This window comes from Perissodus microlepis, chromosome 4 (assembly GCF_051167445.1).
Source record: "Perissodus microlepis isolate ML-2025 ecotype Zambia chromosome 4, ASM5116744v1, whole genome shotgun sequence".
Classification (NCBI taxonomy): Eukaryota; Metazoa; Chordata; class Actinopteri; order Cichliformes; family Cichlidae; genus Perissodus; species Perissodus microlepis.
The window spans coordinates 25,478,216-25,498,896 of record NC_140464.1 but is presented as its reverse complement, the minus strand read 5'-3'; the positions used below and the strand labels follow the sequence as shown (position 1 = coordinate 25,498,896).

General features: G+C 44.2%; 4 protein-coding genes across 4 annotated transcripts; 1 reads left to right on the top strand and 3 right to left on the bottom strand.

Annotated features, from left to right (window-relative positions):
- Window positions 1-137: 137 nt before the first annotated feature.
- foxred2 (FAD-dependent oxidoreductase domain containing 2) lies at window positions 138-6,022 on the bottom strand. Its single transcript, XM_084926722.1, has 10 exons — window positions 5,831-6,022; window positions 4,560-4,777; window positions 4,156-4,461; window positions 3,820-4,071; window positions 3,435-3,743; window positions 3,177-3,343; window positions 2,834-2,999; window positions 1,572-1,798; window positions 1,312-1,482; window positions 138-948 (listed from the first exon to the last, which is right to left on the bottom strand). The coding sequence occupies exons 2-10, from the start codon at window positions 4,772-4,774 to the stop codon at window positions 716-718; spliced, it is 2,046 nt and encodes a 681-aa protein (XP_084782848.1). The 5' UTR covers window positions 4,775-4,777; window positions 5,831-6,022; the 3' UTR covers window positions 138-715.
- Window positions 6,023-7,011: 989 nt separating this feature from the next.
- Window positions 7,012-9,846, bottom strand: LOC146389069 (piggyBac transposable element-derived protein 4). The gene is made up of 2 exons (XM_084926721.1): window positions 9,531-9,846; window positions 7,012-8,816 (listed from the first exon to the last, which is right to left on the bottom strand). The coding sequence occupies exons 1-2, from the start codon at window positions 9,662-9,664 to the stop codon at window positions 7,136-7,138; spliced, it is 1,815 nt and encodes a 604-aa protein (XP_084782847.1). The 5' UTR covers window positions 9,665-9,846; the 3' UTR covers window positions 7,012-7,135.
- A 1,344-nt stretch (window positions 9,847-11,190) lies between these two features.
- On the top strand, window positions 11,191-13,408 carry hmox1a (heme oxygenase 1a). Its single transcript, XM_084926720.1, has 6 exons — window positions 11,191-11,320; window positions 11,397-11,446; window positions 11,560-11,671; window positions 11,766-11,981; window positions 12,070-12,342; window positions 12,517-13,408. The coding sequence occupies exons 2-6, from the start codon at window positions 11,397-11,399 to the stop codon at window positions 12,679-12,681; spliced, it is 816 nt and encodes a 271-aa protein (XP_084782846.1). The 5' UTR covers window positions 11,191-11,320; the 3' UTR covers window positions 12,682-13,408.
- Window positions 13,407-18,303, bottom strand: mcm5 (minichromosome maintenance complex component 5). Its single transcript, XM_084926719.1, has 16 exons — window positions 17,960-18,303; window positions 17,095-17,221; window positions 16,878-17,006; window positions 16,615-16,787; window positions 16,377-16,532; window positions 16,124-16,293; window positions 15,864-16,035; window positions 15,662-15,773; window positions 15,428-15,571; window positions 15,242-15,307; window positions 14,983-15,159; window positions 14,783-14,895; window positions 14,555-14,683; window positions 14,302-14,444; window positions 14,014-14,141; window positions 13,407-13,763 (listed from the first exon to the last, which is right to left on the bottom strand). The coding sequence occupies exons 1-16, from the start codon at window positions 18,130-18,132 to the stop codon at window positions 13,662-13,664; spliced, it is 2,214 nt and encodes a 737-aa protein (XP_084782845.1). The 5' UTR covers window positions 18,133-18,303; the 3' UTR covers window positions 13,407-13,661.
- Window positions 18,304-20,681: the final 2,378 nt, after the last annotated feature.

Below are 20,681 nucleotides of genomic sequence, written 5' to 3'. Positions count from 1 at the left end.
ACGATCGCAATCGAGCAGCCAATCAAACTGTCCCAGTGCTGGGCCGACGATTGCGCTGGGCATGCGCACTGAGAAATGCACTAATGTTACACAAAAGGCAACAATTTAAATCAAAAAACAAACAAAAATAACTAGAGTTTCCTTTTTGGTGTTTGTTTAATCATTTACCATAATTTTTATGCATAAATATTTGTGATACCCACCCTCCACCTGTAGAGCTTTACATGATATATAGATCTGCATGATATGAAAATAACACACAACATCCTGTATACAAACACTTGTGAGGAATAATTACTTGGGAACTTTTATGGGACAGTGTACCTCTCCCTAAAGTGATGAGCAGTGGTTTCCAATCTGCAGGTCTTGACTTGTCACATGATATATCTAAAGCATCAGCAGTCAGCTTACAGAATAGGAAATATATCAACGTGATATAATAAAGGATAATTGTAGTTCTTTGTTTTATTTAATACTTTGAATACTAATAACATAAAGAAGGGAGAATTAGTCTTTGGTTGAAACAATCAAGCAGCAGAACTCTCTAAGAAAAACTGCTTTGTTTCAAGCCGGTAAACAGGTTAGGAAACACAGATCTGTAGGATGGCATTCTGTCCAAAAAAGATTTGGCCTCGTGGAGGTAATGACTGCAAGTGCTGGAGGTAGCAATTCTGAAAAATCTTACAGGTGCATGCCGCACGCTTAGGTAAAACAATCATAAGTCAAGTTTCAGTCCTGAAGATACGGATGCTCCAGCTGGTGCCAGATAATTTGGAAATGTCGAGTCAGCATCGGATGTGCCTACGTCTTGCTCGGTGTGCGTCAGTCCTGCGTCATGAACGCGCTGTCGCAGCTGGCTGTTGTGAGGGATCCCCTGCTGCTTCAGGTATCCCTGCTGGCAAAACAGTGGTGGCGTGCGGTGGGTGAGGGATAAGTGGAAGCAGGATTCTGAAAAACCGGAGGACAGAAGGGAATGAGTCAATCCGCCAGCTGCTGAAAGAAGTCATGTTATTTGTCTGATCATTTCTTAATTCCATTTACATTTAGAACAATGGATTACACAGGGAATACATTAAATTACAGTAGATGTCTTTCTGAAAGTGATTTTTACTATTATTACCTTCACTATTATCTTCTTCAATAACATTGCCAACACAGTGCAGAGCAGCTACCTAAACCTAAACTGAAAGCATGCTTTATTCACAGGTATACTTCTTTTCTTAGATGTGTTTCTCTGGAAAATGTAAAAACTGAAAAAGTAGGAACATACCATTCTTTTTTTGCCAGATAAGCTGTTAATGTGTGCATTACCTGCATAGAAGGCCCTGAGGTCATTCTGGAGACAGTGCTCCAGGAAGCGTCGCAGTGGCTGGATGTGAGATATTGGAGCGTCCCATTCTGTGAGGAAGTCCTCCACTATGTGATGAATGGCTTGGGGGCGCGGTAAAGGCCAACCGTTGGGACGTAGCTTCATTTCTTCCACTGGGGGGCAAAAAAAGATCACATTTTATTTTTTCCCTGTCAAGTATACAGCGAATCATTTTTTTGATGGCGGCACCATTCCTACTCACCAGAAGGTAGTGTTTTATAGTAGTATAAAACAGGGTGGAGAAAGTTGGATTTCCAAGCATTAGTCCACTCTGTTTCTGCCCTGCTGCGCCCCAGATAGTCTATTTTCTTCTTCCCATATTGCATGATTACAACTATTAGTCCATGCATGGAGACATCGTGGCCAGAAAGAGAGGAGAGCTGAGGCAGGGCCTGGAGTGGAAACTCTTCCAAGTATTCACAGTGAGACCTTAGAGTCAAGTAGAAAGGAGAATAAAATATATAATGAATATTAACAACTGCAGCTGTGTTTCTTGTGATGATGTCATAGTTTGGAGACTTTACTCTTCTGGCAAAGAAGGACAATAACTGCCTAATATTGAAGGAACTGGACATCAATTTAGTTTGTTCGAAGATCAGAGTGAAATTAATGTATTTGATTAAACAGGTATTCTTGGCAGATGTTCTGTGTTCTAGTAGCTGCAGCTCCAGCAGTGTAAAACAGGCTAAGCAGCAGATTAGAATCAAGGATAAAAGCATTTTCTCAACAATACAAGCACATTTCTTTGACAATGCAACTTAGGCATGTAGACATGATCACTTTGAGCTCCCACAATTCAAACTGAGCAACAGAATGTGGAAGAAATGTGATTTAAGTGATTTTGAACATCGCATTGTTGCTGGTGTCAGAGTGTTTGAGACCGAGTGTTTGAGAAAGTATTGATCTACTAGGATTTTCCCCACATTACCATCTCTAGGGTTTAAAGAAACTGTCCAGTGAGCAGCTGTTCTCTGGCTAAAAATGCCTTGTTGATGCCAGAAGTCAGAGGAGAATTATACTGCTTTAAGCCGATAGGATGACAACAGTAACTCAAATAACCACTTGTAACAACCAAGATATGTAGATGAGCATTTCTTAATGCACAGCATGTAAAACCTTGACGCAAATGGGCTACAGCAGCAGAAAAAAACGTTACCACTCCTGAACAGGAAACTGAGGAAAAGATTACACAAGCTTACCAGAATTTGCCAACAGAAAACTGGAACAGTGCTGCAATTTTTGGAAGGTAGAATCAGATCATGGATACCCATGTTTTAGACTGCATACTTATTACTTGTAAAAGTGGCCTTTGACTACATGGGAAGCCCCAAAAAGTTAGCTGCTCCCCCCAAAAGTCAGTATGAGTTCTGACACTGTCAGGACATGTAACCTAATAAGCATGAATGAGCAAGAGTGGAAAAAAGGAGAACAGCTGGAACAAGCAAGCATGCAATAAATACTTACCCTCGAAGAAGTATGACATCTCCAAGCACCTCAAACATCTGGTATGGCCCCGAGGCCTCGTCGACCCGCTTCAGAATCCACGACTGCAAATGTGTTGCCAACAGTTGTGTTGATGGCCACGGGTTCCTGTGGTAACGGTGTTCAAGTAAACGATGTACAGCTCGTGCTGTGTTAGACAAAACGCAGTTTATGTTAAAATCATCCTCATCACAGGTCGAACTGGCACAAAATTCACTTTTCTGTTATACCAACTACATTTGCAATAGATCATCTGATGCCACGATGCCTTTAACAAACGGTGACGGGAATTTCAAAATGTCACAAAACAACAGAAGTCTGTCACCTGTGTAACGGAATCCATGCACAAAGCCGCCAGCAGATGAGCGATAGTCTCTGGAGTGAGATGCAGTTCCCAGCACGAACAAACCCGGGGTGTTCTTCCCTTCGTACCAGGGCGTCAACGCAGGCAACCTCCCTTTGGCATTTTCACTGTTCGGTGGGCAGCCGGAGCTGAGGAGAATTTTTTAATACGATATGAGCAGGCTTATCTTACATATTGTGCTTAGATAGCATAAGAAAAGCACGTAACATCAGCCTTCACCTGTCAAATATGCTGAAGTTGAACCGGAATCCAAGGCATCGGATGACTCGATCATAGGGTTTTCGCATGGGGAAGTTGTCGATGTGATGCCCCGGCAGTTCTTCCTGTGTCGCATCAAAACTGTTCCTACTGTGCATGTACTTATTTAACGTGAGATACAGCTGTTTCCTTTTCTCTTTCTTCTTTCCACCCAGTCTCCTCTTGCCTTCCTTCTTTTGTTGAGCGATAACGATCTTCTCCAGACGTGCCTCCGCCAGCCCATCGAGGGACTTCAGCTGATACGTATCTATCAGCTCATTATTCACAGCTCTGGATAAGCAGGGGAGCAGGTTTAAGAAATAAAATGGGACAGTAATGATGGTTTTGAAACCATCCTTTATTTTACCTGAGATCTCCCACGTAATGCGTTTGCCACGCAAGGCGAACGGGGCTGGAACTGAGCATGTGCACCCGACTCGCTCTTCCTAAGATGCTCTGGGCTGTTTCAAAAGCAGAGTTTCCCTTTCCCAGAATGAGCACGGCCTGGTCTTTGTAGTCCTCAGGGTTAGTGGAGATGGACTCATAGCCCTCAACCAGGTCTGCACCGACAAAGTCCACCGTGTGAGGAACCCACAGGCCCGTGGCTACCAGGAGGACGCTGACGGAGAGAGGACAAGAGTGCAACAGAGCAATCCAAACCAATGCAAATTTCTCCTCCGAGGATCAGCAAGAGACAAAATACCTGCACGTGTAGTCTGACGCATGTTGGTCAGTCAGGATGTAGTGTCTTCCCGTTGCAGACTGCACTGCCCTGATCCTCCCGACATCGACACCATACTGTACCCTCAACCCTAGCTCCCCCACAAACAAGGACAGGTACTGAGGGAAGGCGTCAGCGGGCGGGTAAAACTCATCGCTGACCCTCTTGAAGAGGAGGTCAGGTTTATCGCTCAGCAGCGAGTTCCAGTCGTGGCGCAGGTTGAACTCTCGGTTCCCCCTTCCCGTGTAGATCTTATTGATGCTGATGAGCTTCCTGTGCCTGGGATACCTTGCCATGCACAAAACAAAGCAGAGAAGACGTCCCTCACAGTTTATACGGGAGGATAACGCGTGTGTTATGTTGAAAGCTCGCCCAAAGTTCCTTACTTGTTGAAGAAGCTGCCGGGTCCCGAGTTCCTCTCCAAGATGACATAGTTTCTCCTGGCCTTGGAGAGGAAATATCCCATCTGCAGTCCTGCGGGGCCGGCTCCAAGCACGCAGTAGTCGTACCGGCGGGTGACATTGTGGTGGCGGTTATCAAAAGAGCTTAAAACATAGCCAATCAGGATGAAAAGGATGACAGAAGGAAGGCTCGGATCCATAACCTGATGAGGCAATGATGGAAGTAAAAAAAAATATATATATTAACACAATGAATATATAGGTAATAACAATGAAACATTCGACTTTTATAAACCCTTTTGAGATTATTTGCAACATGATTTGTTATCCTGTGTTATCCTGCTGGAAGCAGCCGTCAGAAGATGGGTCATAAAGGAATGGACACGGAGCAACATCAGTCAGGTAGGGTATGACATTTAAGTAATGCTCAGCAGCTACTAAGGGGCCCAAAGACAATATCCATCACACCACAAAACCGTTAGCACTAGGCAGGAGGGATCATGTTGTTTATGTCCAATTCTCACCGCGCCTTCTGAATGCTGAAGCATAAACTGAGACCCATCAGTGCAGGCAACACTTTTCCAGTTTTCTTTAGCCAACTGTGGTGTATCATCAGTTCCAATACAAAGCTGTTTACAGGTTCTTGTGCAGTGCAGTCCCACTTGATGTAATCCATGTGTATAAGGGCACGGCACTACATCTGAACCTAAAAATCGTACAAATTTTATCCAAACCAGTTTTCTACACTGTATTTTTTATCATCGAACATTTTGATTTATCATCTTCCTCTTGCGTCCTCCCTATGTGCCACCTCCCCACACAAAACCAACCTATTTCAATAAATGAACAATTTTCAATAGTACCTGGATTGTTATAAACAGAACAAGTCTGGATTTTATGATAAAACGTATTTGTCATGTAAAAATATCGAACAAGTTTGGTCAAGTTAACTGTGTCCGAGCCCAGCCTGCGTAGGTATTTGGGAGAACGGGCTCCATGCAGGAGCTCCACATGAAGCCACAGAAACGTATTCGGTATAAAACCTAAAGGGAACCCAAGGCGATAATTAGTAGGGCTGAAGCGAGTAGAACCGTGCTAAGAGACACAGGTGTAGGGTCCGCAGGGGATCCCGGGCTCTCCGTGAACTCTCCAGCCGATGTTATATCACTCCGTCGAGGATGCAGCCACTGCCTTCGCCCGCTCAACCAGATGTGAGAACAGCTAACGTCGTCAAACACGGAGACCTCACACCTCACCTTTCAAATGGCTCGATCCTTCACGCGCAGCATCTGGAGTTCACCGCGTGTCGATCCGGTTACAGCTGCTACATGTTTACTGTCCTGCATCTTACACAGATTTCTCTGTGCGAGAGAGAGCAGCAGTCCTCCACAAATCCACTGGCACAGCCCAGTTCGCCCCCGGATGACAAACACCAATCGAGGGTAGCGTGCATCAGGGGGCGTTTTTACAACCGGAGCAGGCGAGAAAGGAAGGAAAGACGCGCTCTTATAATGGGGAATTACTCAACAGTTACATAAATACAGTTTGGAATAACAAAATGTGTCTGATATAACTTTATCTAAAAAAAATAAATAAATAAAACGTGCTTAGACAATTACCTATAAGTCATAATCTGGAGTAAGTAAAAGTACAAACATTTTAGCATCATAATACACTTCCGTACAGTAAAAGTACTCATGATGCAGTGCGCCCCCTATTTGGAATAATACACGCTATATTATTGCATCATTATTATTCTTTAATGAATAAAACACTTTAATTATACAGCTACACACTGCTGGGTAGCTTTATCTGTAACTGCTTTTCCAGCAGTGTGGGCCAGGGCCCCCTGGTGGACAGCGAACGTACTGCAGGCTTAAGTGATAACAAATTCAGTTTGAAAACGCTAACAAGTATGTACAGTTACATTTTTATATACATATATTTATCTATATAAACACTGTATTAAAATCGGTAGCGGGGGCAGGTTAGTTTGTGATATTACTCATTACTCTGACCTAAATTTACTGCTCTGAGGTTGAAGTTGTGTCCCAGTGGCAGGTGGGTCACACATAACCGTAACAATGTCCACGTGACTGAGCAGCACTGGCATTTTATAGCCAACAAGACGTATTGAAAAAAAAAACTGGTAATTTAGGGCAGCTGTGGCATAAGCCTTACATTGGGTGGTCTTATAAATTTAAGCACTGCTTATCTGTTGATTTATATATTTTAAACTTTCAAAATAACATGTATAGTTTTTAGATAATTGATATGATTGTATATTTAAAAACAAGTTAATATAGAAATACTTAAAAATTTCAGCTATGTGTAATCAATATTACTGTATATAAACATTTTGGGAAACTATGTGTGCTGCCGTGCATAAAGACCAACAAACAAGCATGTACTGAAAGTGAGAAAACTTTATTTCAGAACACAAAATTAAAGAACGTGAGTTGTTTTTTAAGGGTAAAAAAGCAATCCAAGAAACAGAGAAATAACTGTTTACACTGATTTCACACAAGTCCTTCCTTCCTGCTTTTTTTTTAATCTTGACATTATTCATGCCACGCCTCGAAGCAGTTCCTGTCTGCAATAAGACACAGGGCCACATCGCACTCCCTACACTTCCAGGGGGTAGACTGATATTCCTTCTTTATCAGCCTGCACTGCACGCAGGTCCTTCGTCCGTACGAGGCCCTCTTGCTTGCATCGGGTTGGTTGGAGATCGGCACGGGGAGGTGGCCACTCGGGCCTTTGGTAGGGGGGACGGCGACTGTTACGCCACACAGCTGGGCAGTCAGCTCCTCCAGGAAGGCCCTGTGAGTCATGGGTTCCTCGTGTTTCTCTCTGCAGAGCTCCTTGTGAAGCAGGAAGCTGTTGGTGGCTGCAATCTCCAGGAAGTGTAAGAACAGTACACGGTACCAGCGTGATGTTTTGTGGTGTACAGAGTAGGATTGTGTCAACTGTTCTAACATATCAGCACCTCCCATGTACTTGTTATATTCCATGACAGGTGTCGGACATGGAATGAATCCGACGGTCGACTTGCCATCCTCGCTTTTCACTCTCCTCTCCACGGTGTGTCCAGAGAATGCCTGGTGGACTGTAGAGCAGATGCTGACCTCACAGAAGTCCTTCCACTTCACATAAACCACAGGAGGTTCGCGGATCCACCTCAGGGTGCCTTTGGGATCCTTTTTTGTCAGAGCATTTGAATGTGTGGTTGGGCAGCCTCTCCTGTTGTCTCTGTATGTTCCACACGCTCCAACATTGAGGCTCAGCAGGTCTTTAAAGAGTTTTGGACTGGTGTAGAAACTGTCCAGAAACAGGTTATAACCACTGCCCAGGTGTGCAGACTTTATCAGGGTCATAACAGAGTCGTATGCAAGCCCAGTGCCTGACTCAAACCGTGACTTTCCAGTGTACACAGCAAAGTCCAAGATGTAACCGTTGCTGCTGTCAGACAGAACAAAGAGTTTGAAACCCAACTTGTTTGGTTTTGCTGCCCCTTTCTGAATCATTCCAGCGTGGTTCTTCCTCACTATTGTCCTCTCATCAATCAGAAGCTTCTGCCTAGGGTGGTAAAACGTATTGCAGGCGTGTTTGATGGTGTCCATTAGGGGGTTCAATCGAAACAGATGGTCGTATTGCGGCGTTCCCTTCTGCCTGTCATTCTCAACATCTTCCTCGGGATCACTCATGTGGATGTTCCAAGATATCACCCGATACCTGTCCTGTGACATGACGTCAGCCGGAAACAGCACACTGAATATCGTGTTCTTTTTCCAGTAGTCACAGATGTTATCCAGTTTCACCAGTGAAAAGAAGAAAGTGAGTCCGACATAATTTAGGAACTCTGGGACGTCGAGGTCAGTCCATGAATACTTTTTGCCTTTTCCAATGTTTTTGGCTGCTTGTTTGTTTGTGTTCTCACAAAGAGTTGAAATGGCTTCATTGCTGAGAAACAGCTTGAAAAGGTCCAGCGGCATGTGTTTGTTGTTTGAATTCAATTGATGTCCGGGTGGTCGGGCTGGGACGAACCTGTTAGGCGGCGGACAAATGTCTGGATCGTTCTCTGTTTTCCAGGATTTGGCTGTTGAATGTGGAGATCTTTTTCTTTTATGGCCTCTCGTTACACTGAGTGAAGAACCGTCTTCTTCACAATAAGCAGAGTGGTTGGCATCTTCTTCACCAGAGGTGCAAGGCTCTGTGTGCCCATCCTGTTGATCATCATAACTGAAAGAAACAGAATAAGTATTATGGTGTGGTTCAAATCTTTCGCAGTATAAACTATAAAGAATGGTTGAAATTGCCTGATGCTGTTACTCCAACCCACCCAGACTTAAACCTGTAGTGTAGGTTTGCTTATATCCTGTGCCTGGAAGGCCCCATCCCCCACAAGAATGTGTTATAGTGGGGGATGAAGACTATGGCTAAAACCCTAACCCCCACCGTCCCACCCACCCACAGACACACACACACAGTGTGACCAGATAAAGTCCAAAGGTGCAAGTAAAGAACATAGCACTCATTTCATCAGTTCATTTCACTGACCCAAACCCCTAAAATACACCTACACAATTAAACACATGTTGATCTACTGCCATCAACTGTGTTATAACCACTTAAAAACTTCATTTTATTATTTATTCCTGCCACACGTCACGTGTCATACCATACTTACATATTATGCCATTTCTACTCCTCATTTATGTATTCATGAGTTTTCTCCAAGTGCAAAAATCTGTCCTGTGCATTATCATGCAATCACAGCTCTCTCTGAATACATTAACGTACTTTTAAAAAAATATTTTTAAATATTTTATATGGCTGGCTTACGATCTGCAGGTTTTTATACCTGACTACTATGGCGCATGCAGTCTTGCTCTAAACACCATCAAACTCTGCCCGTACTAAAGCTGCATTACCTTGTAAATACAGTATACTTACTCTTCCGCTGGATCGAGCCCCTCGTCGTAAGCTAGTTCGTCCTCCGTGAGGAAACTTTCTGCGCCAGACTCTCCTTCGTCCTCGCTTTCAAGCAGTTCAGGAGCAGTTTCGTCGTCGGAAGCCATCGTAGCCATCCAGGATTTTTTTTTAAAAGACACAACTCCTCGCGTGAAGAGAGTCTTTGGCGTCACGAAAGTGAAGTAGTTATTGTTTCCTCTTCGTTTTTTCTCTTTTTTTCTTCTGCGCAGTTATTGGCGGTAAATTTTCAATTGGCAGGGACTGCTTTGTTCTGACATCACTTCCGGTAAAGTTCCCTAAAAAAATGGTACAGCTGTTTTGTTCTCGGCTAAAACAGCTTTTAGTCAGCAGTTCACTACTTTATATGTCTGTGTGTAATACCTCCAAATGGAAAGTTCTCTCCTTAAATTATTAAAACTAATTTATCTTTCTGAAATAACTTAATTTACTTTAAAATGTATTTTTAATTATTTCTAGGCAACGTTTTGCCAAATTTTGTTCATTATCATTTAGTGGTCATATAGAGCTATACAGTACTGCTAGCTTTTGATTGGGTAGCGGACGTCATGGATAAGAAGATAAGAAGATACTCATATGTGCGAAAGTTTGCTTGTTGTTGCCGCTGTCTTTGCTTTCAGCCTTTAATTTTAATGTTTTAGAGCTACCAAATATCCACAGAGCTTAGTTTCCTGTTTAAATACAACCTCATCTGTATATATTGATGAAAAATCGAAGCAAATATTTAAAATTTATATTTCTCACGTCATAAGATATATTGCCACTCATTTTTTGCTTGTAACAAAGTGTCTACAGATACAATTTCAAAGCTGTCTGTGTCATGTAGATGCAAAAATGGTTCACAGTTTAAGCTAGATGCTCAAATCTTTAAGGTATCAGTGTTAAGTTGCTTACTTAAAAAAAGAAAAGAAAATCCTCTGAATATAGTCAGGTAACAGGACTGGACTGAAAATAAGTGAAAAAGCAGACAATGTGTAAAGAAGAACAACTTTTAAAGACCTGCAGAAAGCCTGGAGAACTACTGAAATAATACTAAGAAAGTCTGTCTCCTTGGAAGTAAAGTGGTTTTGCACAGTAGTGTATAAACTTGATTGTGCTTTTCAGTGTTGTAGCTATACAAGAGTTACTACACACTTTTTACCTGAACAAATTACAAAAATGCACTTCTAAACTATTAGAAGTTATACAGCCAGCAGATTTTTTCGGGGGGCCCTTATATTGCGAGGCAAACTTGGAGCCAATAAGCTCCTCGTCTTTTTGGGGCTTCTTGGTGTCGCCCAGCTTCTTGTGACATTAAGTTCAAGACCTCTTGTTCTGTCCCCTGCTCACTGTTAATAGATGTTTTTTTTAAATGGAAAAAAACAAAAAAACAACAACAACAAAAAACACTAACAATTGACAGATAGTAGCTACGGGTTTTGAGAATACATTACATGCTACTTTGTTTCTCCATAAGGACTCTGTAGCCACATGTAGCCAAAGCCAGCTCAAACATGATTCAAGAAAATAAGCTTTAATGCCTCGTCATGTTTTCTGATATTGCTGCTGTGTCCACATCTCCCCTGTCATGTGAAGCATGACTCAGCAATCACACTTCCCATTTGACTCAGCAGCTGGAGCTTCGCAGCTGTATAAAAGAGGAGGGAGGGAGCTGAGAGGCCATGCACTGAGGAACAACCGTTCAGAGGAACTGACCGGACACACTGACAGCCGCCAGCTCTAAGGATCGAAGACTCAACTACACTTTACTGAATGTGAGTGAAATGCACTATATATGTATACTCTTACATTTTGTGTACCTATACTAAACCAATGAAACCATTTTAACAGATGGACACGATGAAGAGTGCGAGGAAGAATGAGACAGGAGAAGTCGGCAGGTATGGGAGTTCACTTTACTGGAATCACTGGAAATTTGCAGCTTTTGCACTTAAAGACATTTTAGGACATGTTGAATGATTGCTCCTTTTCTGTGTTTCTCTTCTGGCCTCAGCGATTTATCAGAGCAGATTAAAGCAGCTACTAAGGACAACCACGTGAGGGCTGAAAACACACAGCTGATGCTGAGTTACCAGAAGGGAGAGATCACTCTGGTTCAGTATAAGGTGAAGTATGCACAGTGGCTGGATACACAAACCACTTTCTGTTCCTTTTCTTTTTTTTCTTATAAGTGGATGTCTATCTTTATGTGTCTTTTAGGTCCTGCTGTGCTCCCTCTATGAGATCTACAGGGCTCTGGAAGATGAGATGGACAGGAATGCTTCCCATCCAGCCGTTGCACCAATTTACTTCCCTCAGGAGCTTTCCCGTGTGGAATCACTGGAAAACGACCTGGAGCATTTTTTTGGCTCAGAGTGGAGGAAGAGAGTGATCGTCCCTGCAGCCACACAGAGATACGGCCAGAGACTGCGACAGGTGAGCACCGCGTTCTGACGTGATTCATGATTCATAACTCAGAGCGCACAAGAACCAGCACAACACTTCCCCCTTCTTACATTCTCAGATCGGCAGAGAGAACCCAGAGCTTCTAGTGGCCCACGCCTACACTCGCTACCTCGGTGATCTCTCAGGGGGACAAGTGCTGGGAAAGATTACCCAGAAATCTCTTGGTCTGAGCAGCAACGAGGGGCTTTCCTTCTTCTACTTCCCCGGCGTGAGCAGCCCCAACCGTTTCAAGCAGCTATATAGGAGCCGGATGAACAGCATCGAGCTGACGGAGAAGGAGAAGGCCGCGGTGCTGGAGGAGGCCGTGCAGGCCTTTGAGCTGAACATACAGGTGAGAGACCTCAGGACTAATTTTTCTGTGCAAGCCCTGACCAAAAATGACACCAAGAATTGCTCCACAGTTCTCAGTGAACTCAGCTGAAAGAGGAACTGAAGCTAATGCATGTAGAGCCAAAATGCTGCCAACACACTAATCCCTTTTTTTTAACCCCTTGTTTCCTCGTAGGTTTTTGATGACTTGCAGAAAATGTTGAGTGTTGCAACAGAAACTGCAGACCAGCACAAAGACAGATCCCCAGCGGCCGTCCTCCCGTCGTCACCCATCGTACAGTTCACCGTGGGACTGTGTGTTGCGCTGGCCACTATTGGAGTGGGAATGTATGCTTTGTAGGCTCTACCTGCACTTATACTGGTTGTGAATCATAGATTGTACATAAGACATGGCTTTAGCTTCTGGGTTTGAAAAATGAAGGCAAACAGGAGAAGACGTATGAATGATTTTAAAAGGAAGTCTTCAAGGTTCATGGTCTCAATCTCCAGTTTAAGGCATACAGATAAAGATGAAAAGAGCTATTGTTACATCACCTATTTGTTCCTCTTGGAATTCTCTTAATTTAGAAAAATGACTCAATTTTCTTCTGAATATGACCTCAAACCAGTGATCAGGACCACAGAAAAGTCCGGAAAGTGTTTAGCGAAGTCATGAAAGGTTGTGTGTCGCCCCCTGGTGGTGACCGGAGAGATTGCAGTTTTAAAAGGTGCTTCCACCTTGGCTTCACATTCCAAACCCAGAAGCTACAACCATATTTTGCACCGTCGATGGTTCTTGCAGAATATAAATTACATTTTGTGATGTTGCAAGGCTTGAGGCGTCACTAACCAGTGAGTGGGATTACAAAGGCTCCATCCATCTTTTATATACAGTGTGTGACATGCACATTTTGCACTTTACTCAGTTTGGCTCTGAAAGAGAAATCGTGACTGAAATTTGGACAATCTGTCAACTCCAAGCCAAAGCAGTGATTTTACTTGTCATTTGTATATATTCATCAAATTATGTCTCTGTTTATGATCTGTTTAATAAAAAACAAACACAAAAAAAGAAATACTCTCAATATTTTAATGTGAATTTCAATACTTTATTGTTATTTATTTTTTAAACACGGTATGCAGACATTAAGTAACATCTTTAGCTTGATACAAAGCACTAGGACCATCTTAGCAGTGACTCTTCATCCACCCTGTTGGCATGCATCCTGCTGTACAGAGCTACAGCTGAGATGAGACACTAATCTGGCAAACATAACACCACAAATGAATCAAAACTATTTACATCAACAACAATATGGTTATCTCATAGAGCACTTTTCTCTACTTGACTCTGTAGAGCACTTTTCTCTGCATGCGGTGCTGAAGCTCCCCCCTCCTTAACATCAAGTGGAGGACTTTGTAGATGGCGTGCTCTGGATATTTCTGCAGGAAGGACAGAAAGAGGTCACTCACAGGACCCAGACCAAAACTGATTCTTTTATCAGGCATGTAAAAATGTTTCTCAGGTCTGTTTTTACATGACTGACAAAAGAGAACTGAACACGCTTATAAATATAAATATATAAATAAAATTAAATTGAATTGAATTGAATTGAACACTATTCCTGTAATCATCTCAATGGAACACAAAACAAGCTGGGCAAATGTTGTGTCCCCAGGTTGATATTCTCACCTGTTTGGTGAAGTCCTGTATGATGCTGTGCTCTGACACTTGCGAGCCGATGGCGAAGCGTCTCTTCAGCTGCTTCTCGATGCGAGAAATCATTTCCTGGTCCTCCTGAGAAGTGAAGCCTTCCGCTCCTGGACACAAAATGTGGTTGGCATGCTTAGCTGAGGCTTAACACTTGGCTTCCAGCAAATTAAAAACAAAAACAAAAGATTCTTTAATGGAATAGCTAATATGGTTCAGTTTAATGAGGTAGATCTATCCACTAGACCCAAAAACATGACCAACGCCCACCTGAAAGGCTGCCAGACAGTGCAGCGTCCAGCGTGGAAACCTGGAAGAGCCTCAGGGCTTCATCCACCTCCTCTTCTCCAGCCACCGCCTGCAGCTTCATCTTAGCCAGCGACTCTGCGATGCGCACGACGGCCTCCAGCTGCCTGAAAACCCGAAACATCAGACAGACGATGAAGCGAGAAGATCCAAGTACTAAAGATGGGGTAAAAAGACGCATTTACACGATCATTTATTAAAACAAATAAAAATCTACCTGACTGTGATGGGGATGGAGGCTCTTTTGTCGCTCTCCCTCTCATGCTCTCGTGCTCCGCTCCTCATCACCACGTATCTGTTTTTTAGCTTCTCAGCAGCTGCAGCAGACAGCCGAGGACCACACTTACTGTAAATGGGCAAATTATTATTATTATTATTTATTTTTTAAACTAAGTACATGACAGTGTGTGTGATCAAACTAATATATGAACTCCACGACACTTACGTTCTTGCATAAGCGATGTATTTCTTAAATGTGGCCAGCGGGATCTCGCCCTCGACACCCTCGGTCTGCGTCTGCGCACTGAGGTGGACGTTCATCACGTGGCGAGCCAGCGTCTGTAAACAGACACGTTCATATAGTTACACTCTGTAACAGCTCCAACCACACGAGGGTTTAATGCCGCAGGCCTTCGGCCTCCTTACCATGTCTCTCTGCTGGTCGTGCTGGTCCTTGATGATGAAGATCATATCGAAGCGGGACAGGATGGTGGGCATGAAGTCGATGTTGTCTTCGCCCTTTGTGTCGTCCCAGCGGCCGTACACGGAGTTGGCCGCCGCCAGCACAGAGCAGCGAGAGTTCAGGGTGGTGGTGATGCCAGCCTGGGAGGAGAGTCCACTTGTTAGCTTGCCTTCAACACAGCGACCACATTTTACTTTCCTTAAATACACAAAGAGGCGATACCTTAGCGATGGAGATGGTCTGCTGCTCCATGGCCTCGTGGATCGCCACTCTGTCATCCTCTCTCATCTGGACAACAAACACAGTGTTATCTTTAATAATGAGGCCGGAGATCAACTGATGGTTTATTTTGTGCCAAGTCTAAATTCTTGTTTGCAACTGGAGCAACTTGTGCTGCTTCGTTTTTACCTTGTCAAACTCGTCGATGCACACGACCCCGCCGTCGGCCAGCACCATGGCTCCCCCCTCCATGATGAATCCTCGGGTGCTGGGGTCCCTGAGCACGGAGGCAGTCAGACCGGCCGCGCTGCTGCCCTTACCGGAGGTGTAGACCTACAGGGGACAGAGTCGAGGTTCAGGATCAGTGTGAGGGGTTTACACTGGATTTGTCGTAGTGACGACAATCCATTCAGGATTACTTACCCCGATGGGCGAGCATCTCTCAACAAACTTCAGCAGCTGAGACTTGGCTGTGCCGGGATCGCCCAGCATCAGCAGGTTGATGTCACCTCTACGAGTGAGACCATCAGGCAGCCTGCAGAGGACAGGAAACGAAAGCACTGCTGGGTAAGTCAGGGACTTTTACAATAAAGGTGGGTGTCTATGTAGTGCGCTTAAAGCTCACCTCTTTCTTGAACCTCCAAACAGTAGACAGGTAATGGCCTTTTTCACATCATCGCTGCCATAGATGGATGGCGCTATAGACTGTGACAGAGAGTTGTAGACGTTAGGAGAAGCAGCCAGTGCCCTCAGTTCCTCCTCTTCCTGTGGGGAGACGGATCCAGTGGCACCACGGCCTAAAAGAGGAAAAAATATCCACACTTAAAGCCAGCTCTGCTTGCCTGAAGCGCATCACACCCGCGTCTTAATGCAAAACCTCTTCACCTGCGCCTTCTGTGTCCACCTGGATACCGACCACTCGCAGATAGGACGCACGAATACCCACGCCAACCCCTCTCTCTTTGCCTTTGGCTTTTGGTGCAGCCATCTTTTTGATGGAGTAAATACCCATGATGGTCACCCTGTTTCCTGGGACCACGCGGTCACACAGATACCTGAGAGACAGGTGGGAAAAAGCATGAGTGTAAAAGCAGCACAGCAGCAGAAAAAGCTCAGTGTCAGTCACACACGTGCTTACCTGTCACAGTAGAGCTGCAGGTGACGGGGCATCTCTCCATGCGGTACAGCATCTGGGGACTCCTGCAGGCGAAGTGTCTGGAAGTCGACGCAAACGCAGCGGTCTGGGATGATGAAGTAAGGGTCCACAGGGCACTTTACCCTGCCAGCACTCTCACTGAGAAAAGAGGGAGCCTCGTTAAAGGTGATTCTGGGTGAGGAACTCGAGCGGAGGGACGTTACACCATCATAATACTCACGAGTTGCACTTGCGCGGCAGGGCATAACCCTGCAGCCCTGGAGGCAGGGGGATGTTGGGGATGACGGCGCGGCAGCCGCGACACTGCAGACACACCTTGGTGGCCTTGGCTTTGACCGCCGTGGCAGAGATGATGATGCCGTGCACCTTCACCAGACGAGACACCTGCTCAGACTGCAGTGGACAGAAAAAAAAAACAAGAAAAAGTGTGATCAACCTGTCAGTAACTCCTACAGTATGACACACAAAGAGGCCTGAGAGTACCTTGAGGCTGCGGATTGATGCGTGATGAGCGTCGCTCTTCAACGTGACCTGGATGTCCTGCACAGCCTCTTCCCCGACAGGCCGGGGACGGGTCACCTCATCGGCCACCTCCTTCGCGGCTTCCTCCAGCTGTAAATTAAAAGCAGACCTTCAGACAAAGGCGTTGGACAGATGGATCGCCCGCCAGGACGGAGTTTGTGCGGTGTGACATGCTCACCAGAGGCAGGTTCTCAGTCGGCAGCTTGTAAAGACAGTCTGACAGATCCTCATCGAAGCTGGCGAGGTCCTCCATCTCCACCTCCAGCCAGTACTCCCCCAAGGTGTAGTGTCGCTTCAGCTCATCTCTAGTTGAATTTTTAAGCAAAGGATTTAGGTACAAGTGAAAATAATGCAAATTCATAGGCTGGATGAGCCCAAAATTGGCACATTTAGAGCTTTAATGGCAAATGATTCAGATGCTTCACAAAAGGATCACAAATATAACTACTGTTGGTCTCTACATGTTATGAAGCTCAAGACGTGCTAGAGCAGGGATGTCAAACTCATCAGCCACATACAGCCTACTTTAATCTTAAGTGGGCCAGAGCAGTTTCCCTTTTCCCCTTTTTTTTTTTTTTTATCATTGATCCACTGTAAAACAAAACCAGATAGTAGACAGAAAAGTTCAATTTAGTCATTTAACTGTTTAGCTATTACTTTGGTATAGAATGAATGACCATGGGGGAGGTCTTTATTCACAAGAAAAGCTGTAAAACTGATAGTTAAAAGTCCAACATTTACACATTCCTTCACATTTTCCAAAGCCTGGGCTACACTGGAGTCTTCGTTGGGGTCGATTTTGGCCCTGGGGCCTTATGTTTGACACCTCTGTGCTAGAGTCTACATTTTCCACAAATTCAGCAGCCCCTGTATTTAGGCCTCCTGCCAGACTAATGAGCACTTTTAAAAAAATAATCTCAACAGTAACTTTGTAACAAAGACAGTTCTTATTAGCTATATTACCCATATTGAGATCAGATCCTGAACACTCAGGGTGCGGCTGTATAACAAACAACAGCACGGTGCGATCGCTGTTACCGTACCTGTATTTATAGGTGAAGCCGGTGCGGTCGGTCCCCACTCTGAATTGTCGCAAGAACTCACGGAACCGCTTCTTGATCTGGATCCGCTTCTGTCCACCTTCGTCCCCGCCGGGGCCCTCTCCACCTCCGAAGCTGTCACTGTAGTACACTCCTGGGTCGTCAAAGCCAGACATGCTGAATGAACCAGGTCGCAAAAGACACGAAGAAAGCGGAGTGTAAGGAAGCAAACCCAGACAAAAACGACTAACTAAGCAGGATGTAAGGTGCCGCACACAAAGCCTCCTCGCAGCGTCTCTTTCGCGGGAAAAACTGAACTCCTTCCCTTCACTTTCCCGCGAGCCGCCTCTGCGTGGCGTCATCTCCGGCACTCTGATTGGCTGATAGGAAAGGCCGTGCATAGCTATTGGTCGGCGTGGCTCCTCGGAGGTGGGTTGTCAGAGTAAAGGTGGAGCTTGTGAGCACTGATGGCGCGAAAAAGACAGCAGGAGGAGGGTAGAGGGAAGCGTGGGGAGAGAGAGCAACAAAGAAGGAAGCAGACGGCCTGCAGACAGATTGAAAAGAGGCATGTGTTTATGCTGAGGGAATAGTAACACCTCTGAATACTTTGTCATTCTTTGCGAAATCCACTTTTAAAGATGCAACTCTTTGTCATTTGAAATTTACACAATATGTCTCTTACTTAATTGAAAGGAAGAGTATTGATCGGCTTGATTGGTATGCAGTGAAGCTTAAACACACGGATGAAAAAAAGAAAAACTAAGACAAAGCCTCTTACGGGGTTGATCCACCACATTCTTTGTAAAGCACCTTAAATAGACTTGAGTCTAGATTCAAGGGTCTGTGGATGTCTACTGGAGCGATGAACCCTGTTCCTCCGAATAGGGGCGATTCTAGGATCTGAGCTTTGGGGCTGCTGAGGACCCAGAGAGCTGCCCAGCCAGCCAAGATACACTTTACTTGTCGATTAAAATCGATTCTGGCTTGGATAGCGTGATATCGATTCATTAAAATCCTGAATCGATTTTGCCCGAAACGCCAGAATCTCAGGTTAAACCTCACAAAATTTCAACAACCACCAAACAGCTAAAACAGTAAATGAGAGCAGGTACACAGAGTCTGCACAAAGACGTAAACACAAAGCGCGGACCCGCCGACACATCAGAATCAGTGAGATGTCGCCTTTCTCACCCGACGGCACGGACACGGTCGGGGCTGAAAGCCGACAGCTCGCTGATTTCGATGTTTCGGCGGGTCCGCACTTTGTGTTTGCGCCCTTTTTGCGCTGATTCTAAAGCTGTTAGTTTTATCTCTCTCCAAACAATACTGATCGAACCAGCAGCAAAAGAAGATCCCAACTACGCTTCACAAAAACATCGTCATGAATTCCCTCTGACTTTTGCTGTTTTGCTTCCACCACACTTCATGCACAGCTCTCTCTCTCTCTCTCTCTCTCTGTACTTCAAGAACAGTTTCCCGTCTAAAAATCTTTTTTATCCATTATTCGCTTGCTTGTTACGCACACGTCTACCGTTGTTTACAGCGCTGTCGGCCGCTGTTTTTTTCCTTTTACTTACTTCCGAAAAGAAAGCCTCATTTCTGCTGTCCAATAGGCTTCTGAACAAATGTAAACTTTTTAAAATTATGCAAAACGCTTAGCCGTGTCTCTAATAAAACCGCTGTAACTTCAGAGGTAATGTTCATATGTTGATTAATGGTTTTCTTTCGTTTTTGATGTACTGCAGAATATTTTTTATAAAATCCCAGGCCAGGAAAATCACCTTCATGTTTTTCTGTGTTTTATCTTCAGCTACTTTGACACAGAGGCATCTGCTGTGATGCTTAACCCTCTGGGGTCCAGGGTATAATTGGCCGTTTTTGACTATTTTACCTCTATATTTCACCTTTAAAATATGTTTTTCTTGCCTTGTTTGGTATCATTATTTTCAGCACAACCTCAAATATCTGAAATTTGAGTTATTTTTTCATTTTGGTATACTATATTAGCACAGTTGATCTAAATTCAGACAAAAAAAATCAAAATCTGAGTAGAAAAAAGTTATATTTTTTACTGTAAAACCCACAAACATGTTTAACGAATCATTTTCATAACTTGAAATGCAAATAGAAATTGTACATTTCTAAAAATTATGCACAAGTTTTGCAAACAACAAAGTTATATGGTACTATTTACCTAAAAATGCAGCCAAGGCCTCAGGCGTTTTTATATAACCATTTAAATCTATTTACAGAACAATCAGGTGTGCTGCATCAAATAAGAAGGCACACAAATTATTTGTGCCAGTCCAAAAAATGTAGTTTGTGTTCAGTATAAGACAGAGGAGAACACCAAAGGCCTAAACCCTGCAGGTCTGACAACAGGAGGTGCATCAGTCCAGTTTTCCATGTGGGAACAGAGTTTACACTGGAATCTGCCTTTGACGGCTTTTTTAGAGCCAATATGAATTCAGTAGTATAACTGACACACAATACAAAACAATAACTACACAACAAACTAACTATGGCCTCCAAACACGCTAAACGTCACTAATGTCTCACATATGAAAACTCGCTCTCCCTCTCTCTCCTTTGCTCGCCCGCTTTCTGTCGCGGGTGTCACTCCTAAAAACTTCCCCTTCTCCCTAAACAACCAAATGTCACATGTTGCCTTATCATTTTTTTGATTGGCTGACATGGTAAAATCTAACACCAATAGGGAAGGGGT

Excerpts from the sequence above, each read along its gene's own strand:
- foxred2 (XM_084926722.1), bottom strand. The coding sequence starts at position 4,774 with ATGGATCCGAGCCTTCCTTCTGTCATCCTTTTCATCCTGATTGGCTAT. Across the intron at positions 3,000-3,176 it reads GCATGGATTCCGTTACACAG|CACGAGCTGTACATCGTTTA; the intron begins GTGACAGACTTC and ends TGTCTAACACAG. Across the intron at positions 949-1,311 it reads CCTCAGGGCCTTCTATGCAG|AATCCTGCTTCCACTTATCC; the intron begins GTAATGCACACA and ends CCGGTTTTTCAG.
- mcm5 (XM_084926719.1), bottom strand. The coding sequence starts at position 18,132 with ATGTCTGGCTTTGACGACCCAGGAGTGTACTACAGTGACAGCTTCGGA. Across the intron at positions 15,572-15,661 it reads AGAGATGCTCGCCCATCGGG|GTCTACACCTCCGGTAAGGG; the intron begins GTAAGTAATCCT and ends TGTCCCCTGTAG. Across the intron at positions 14,896-14,982 it reads ACGACCAGCAGAGAGACATG|ACGCTGGCTCGCCACGTGAT; the intron begins GTAAGGAGGCCG and ends GTCTGTTTACAG.
- LOC146389069 (XM_084926721.1), bottom strand. The coding sequence starts at position 9,664 with ATGGCTACGATGGCTTCCGACGACGAAACTGCTCCTGAACTGCTTGAA. Across the intron at positions 8,817-9,530 it reads GGGCTCGATCCAGCGGAAGA|TTATGATGATCAACAGGATG; the intron begins GTAAGTATACTG and ends TGTTTCTTTCAG.
- hmox1a (XM_084926720.1), top strand. The coding sequence starts at position 11,397 with ATGGACACGATGAAGAGTGCGAGGAAGAATGAGACAGGAGAAGTCGGC. Across the intron at positions 11,672-11,765 it reads TCACTCTGGTTCAGTATAAG|GTCCTGCTGTGCTCCCTCTA; the intron begins GTGAAGTATGCA and ends TGTGTCTTTTAG. Across the intron at positions 12,343-12,516 it reads CCTTTGAGCTGAACATACAG|GTTTTTGATGACTTGCAGAA; the intron begins GTGAGAGACCTC and ends GTTTCCTCGTAG.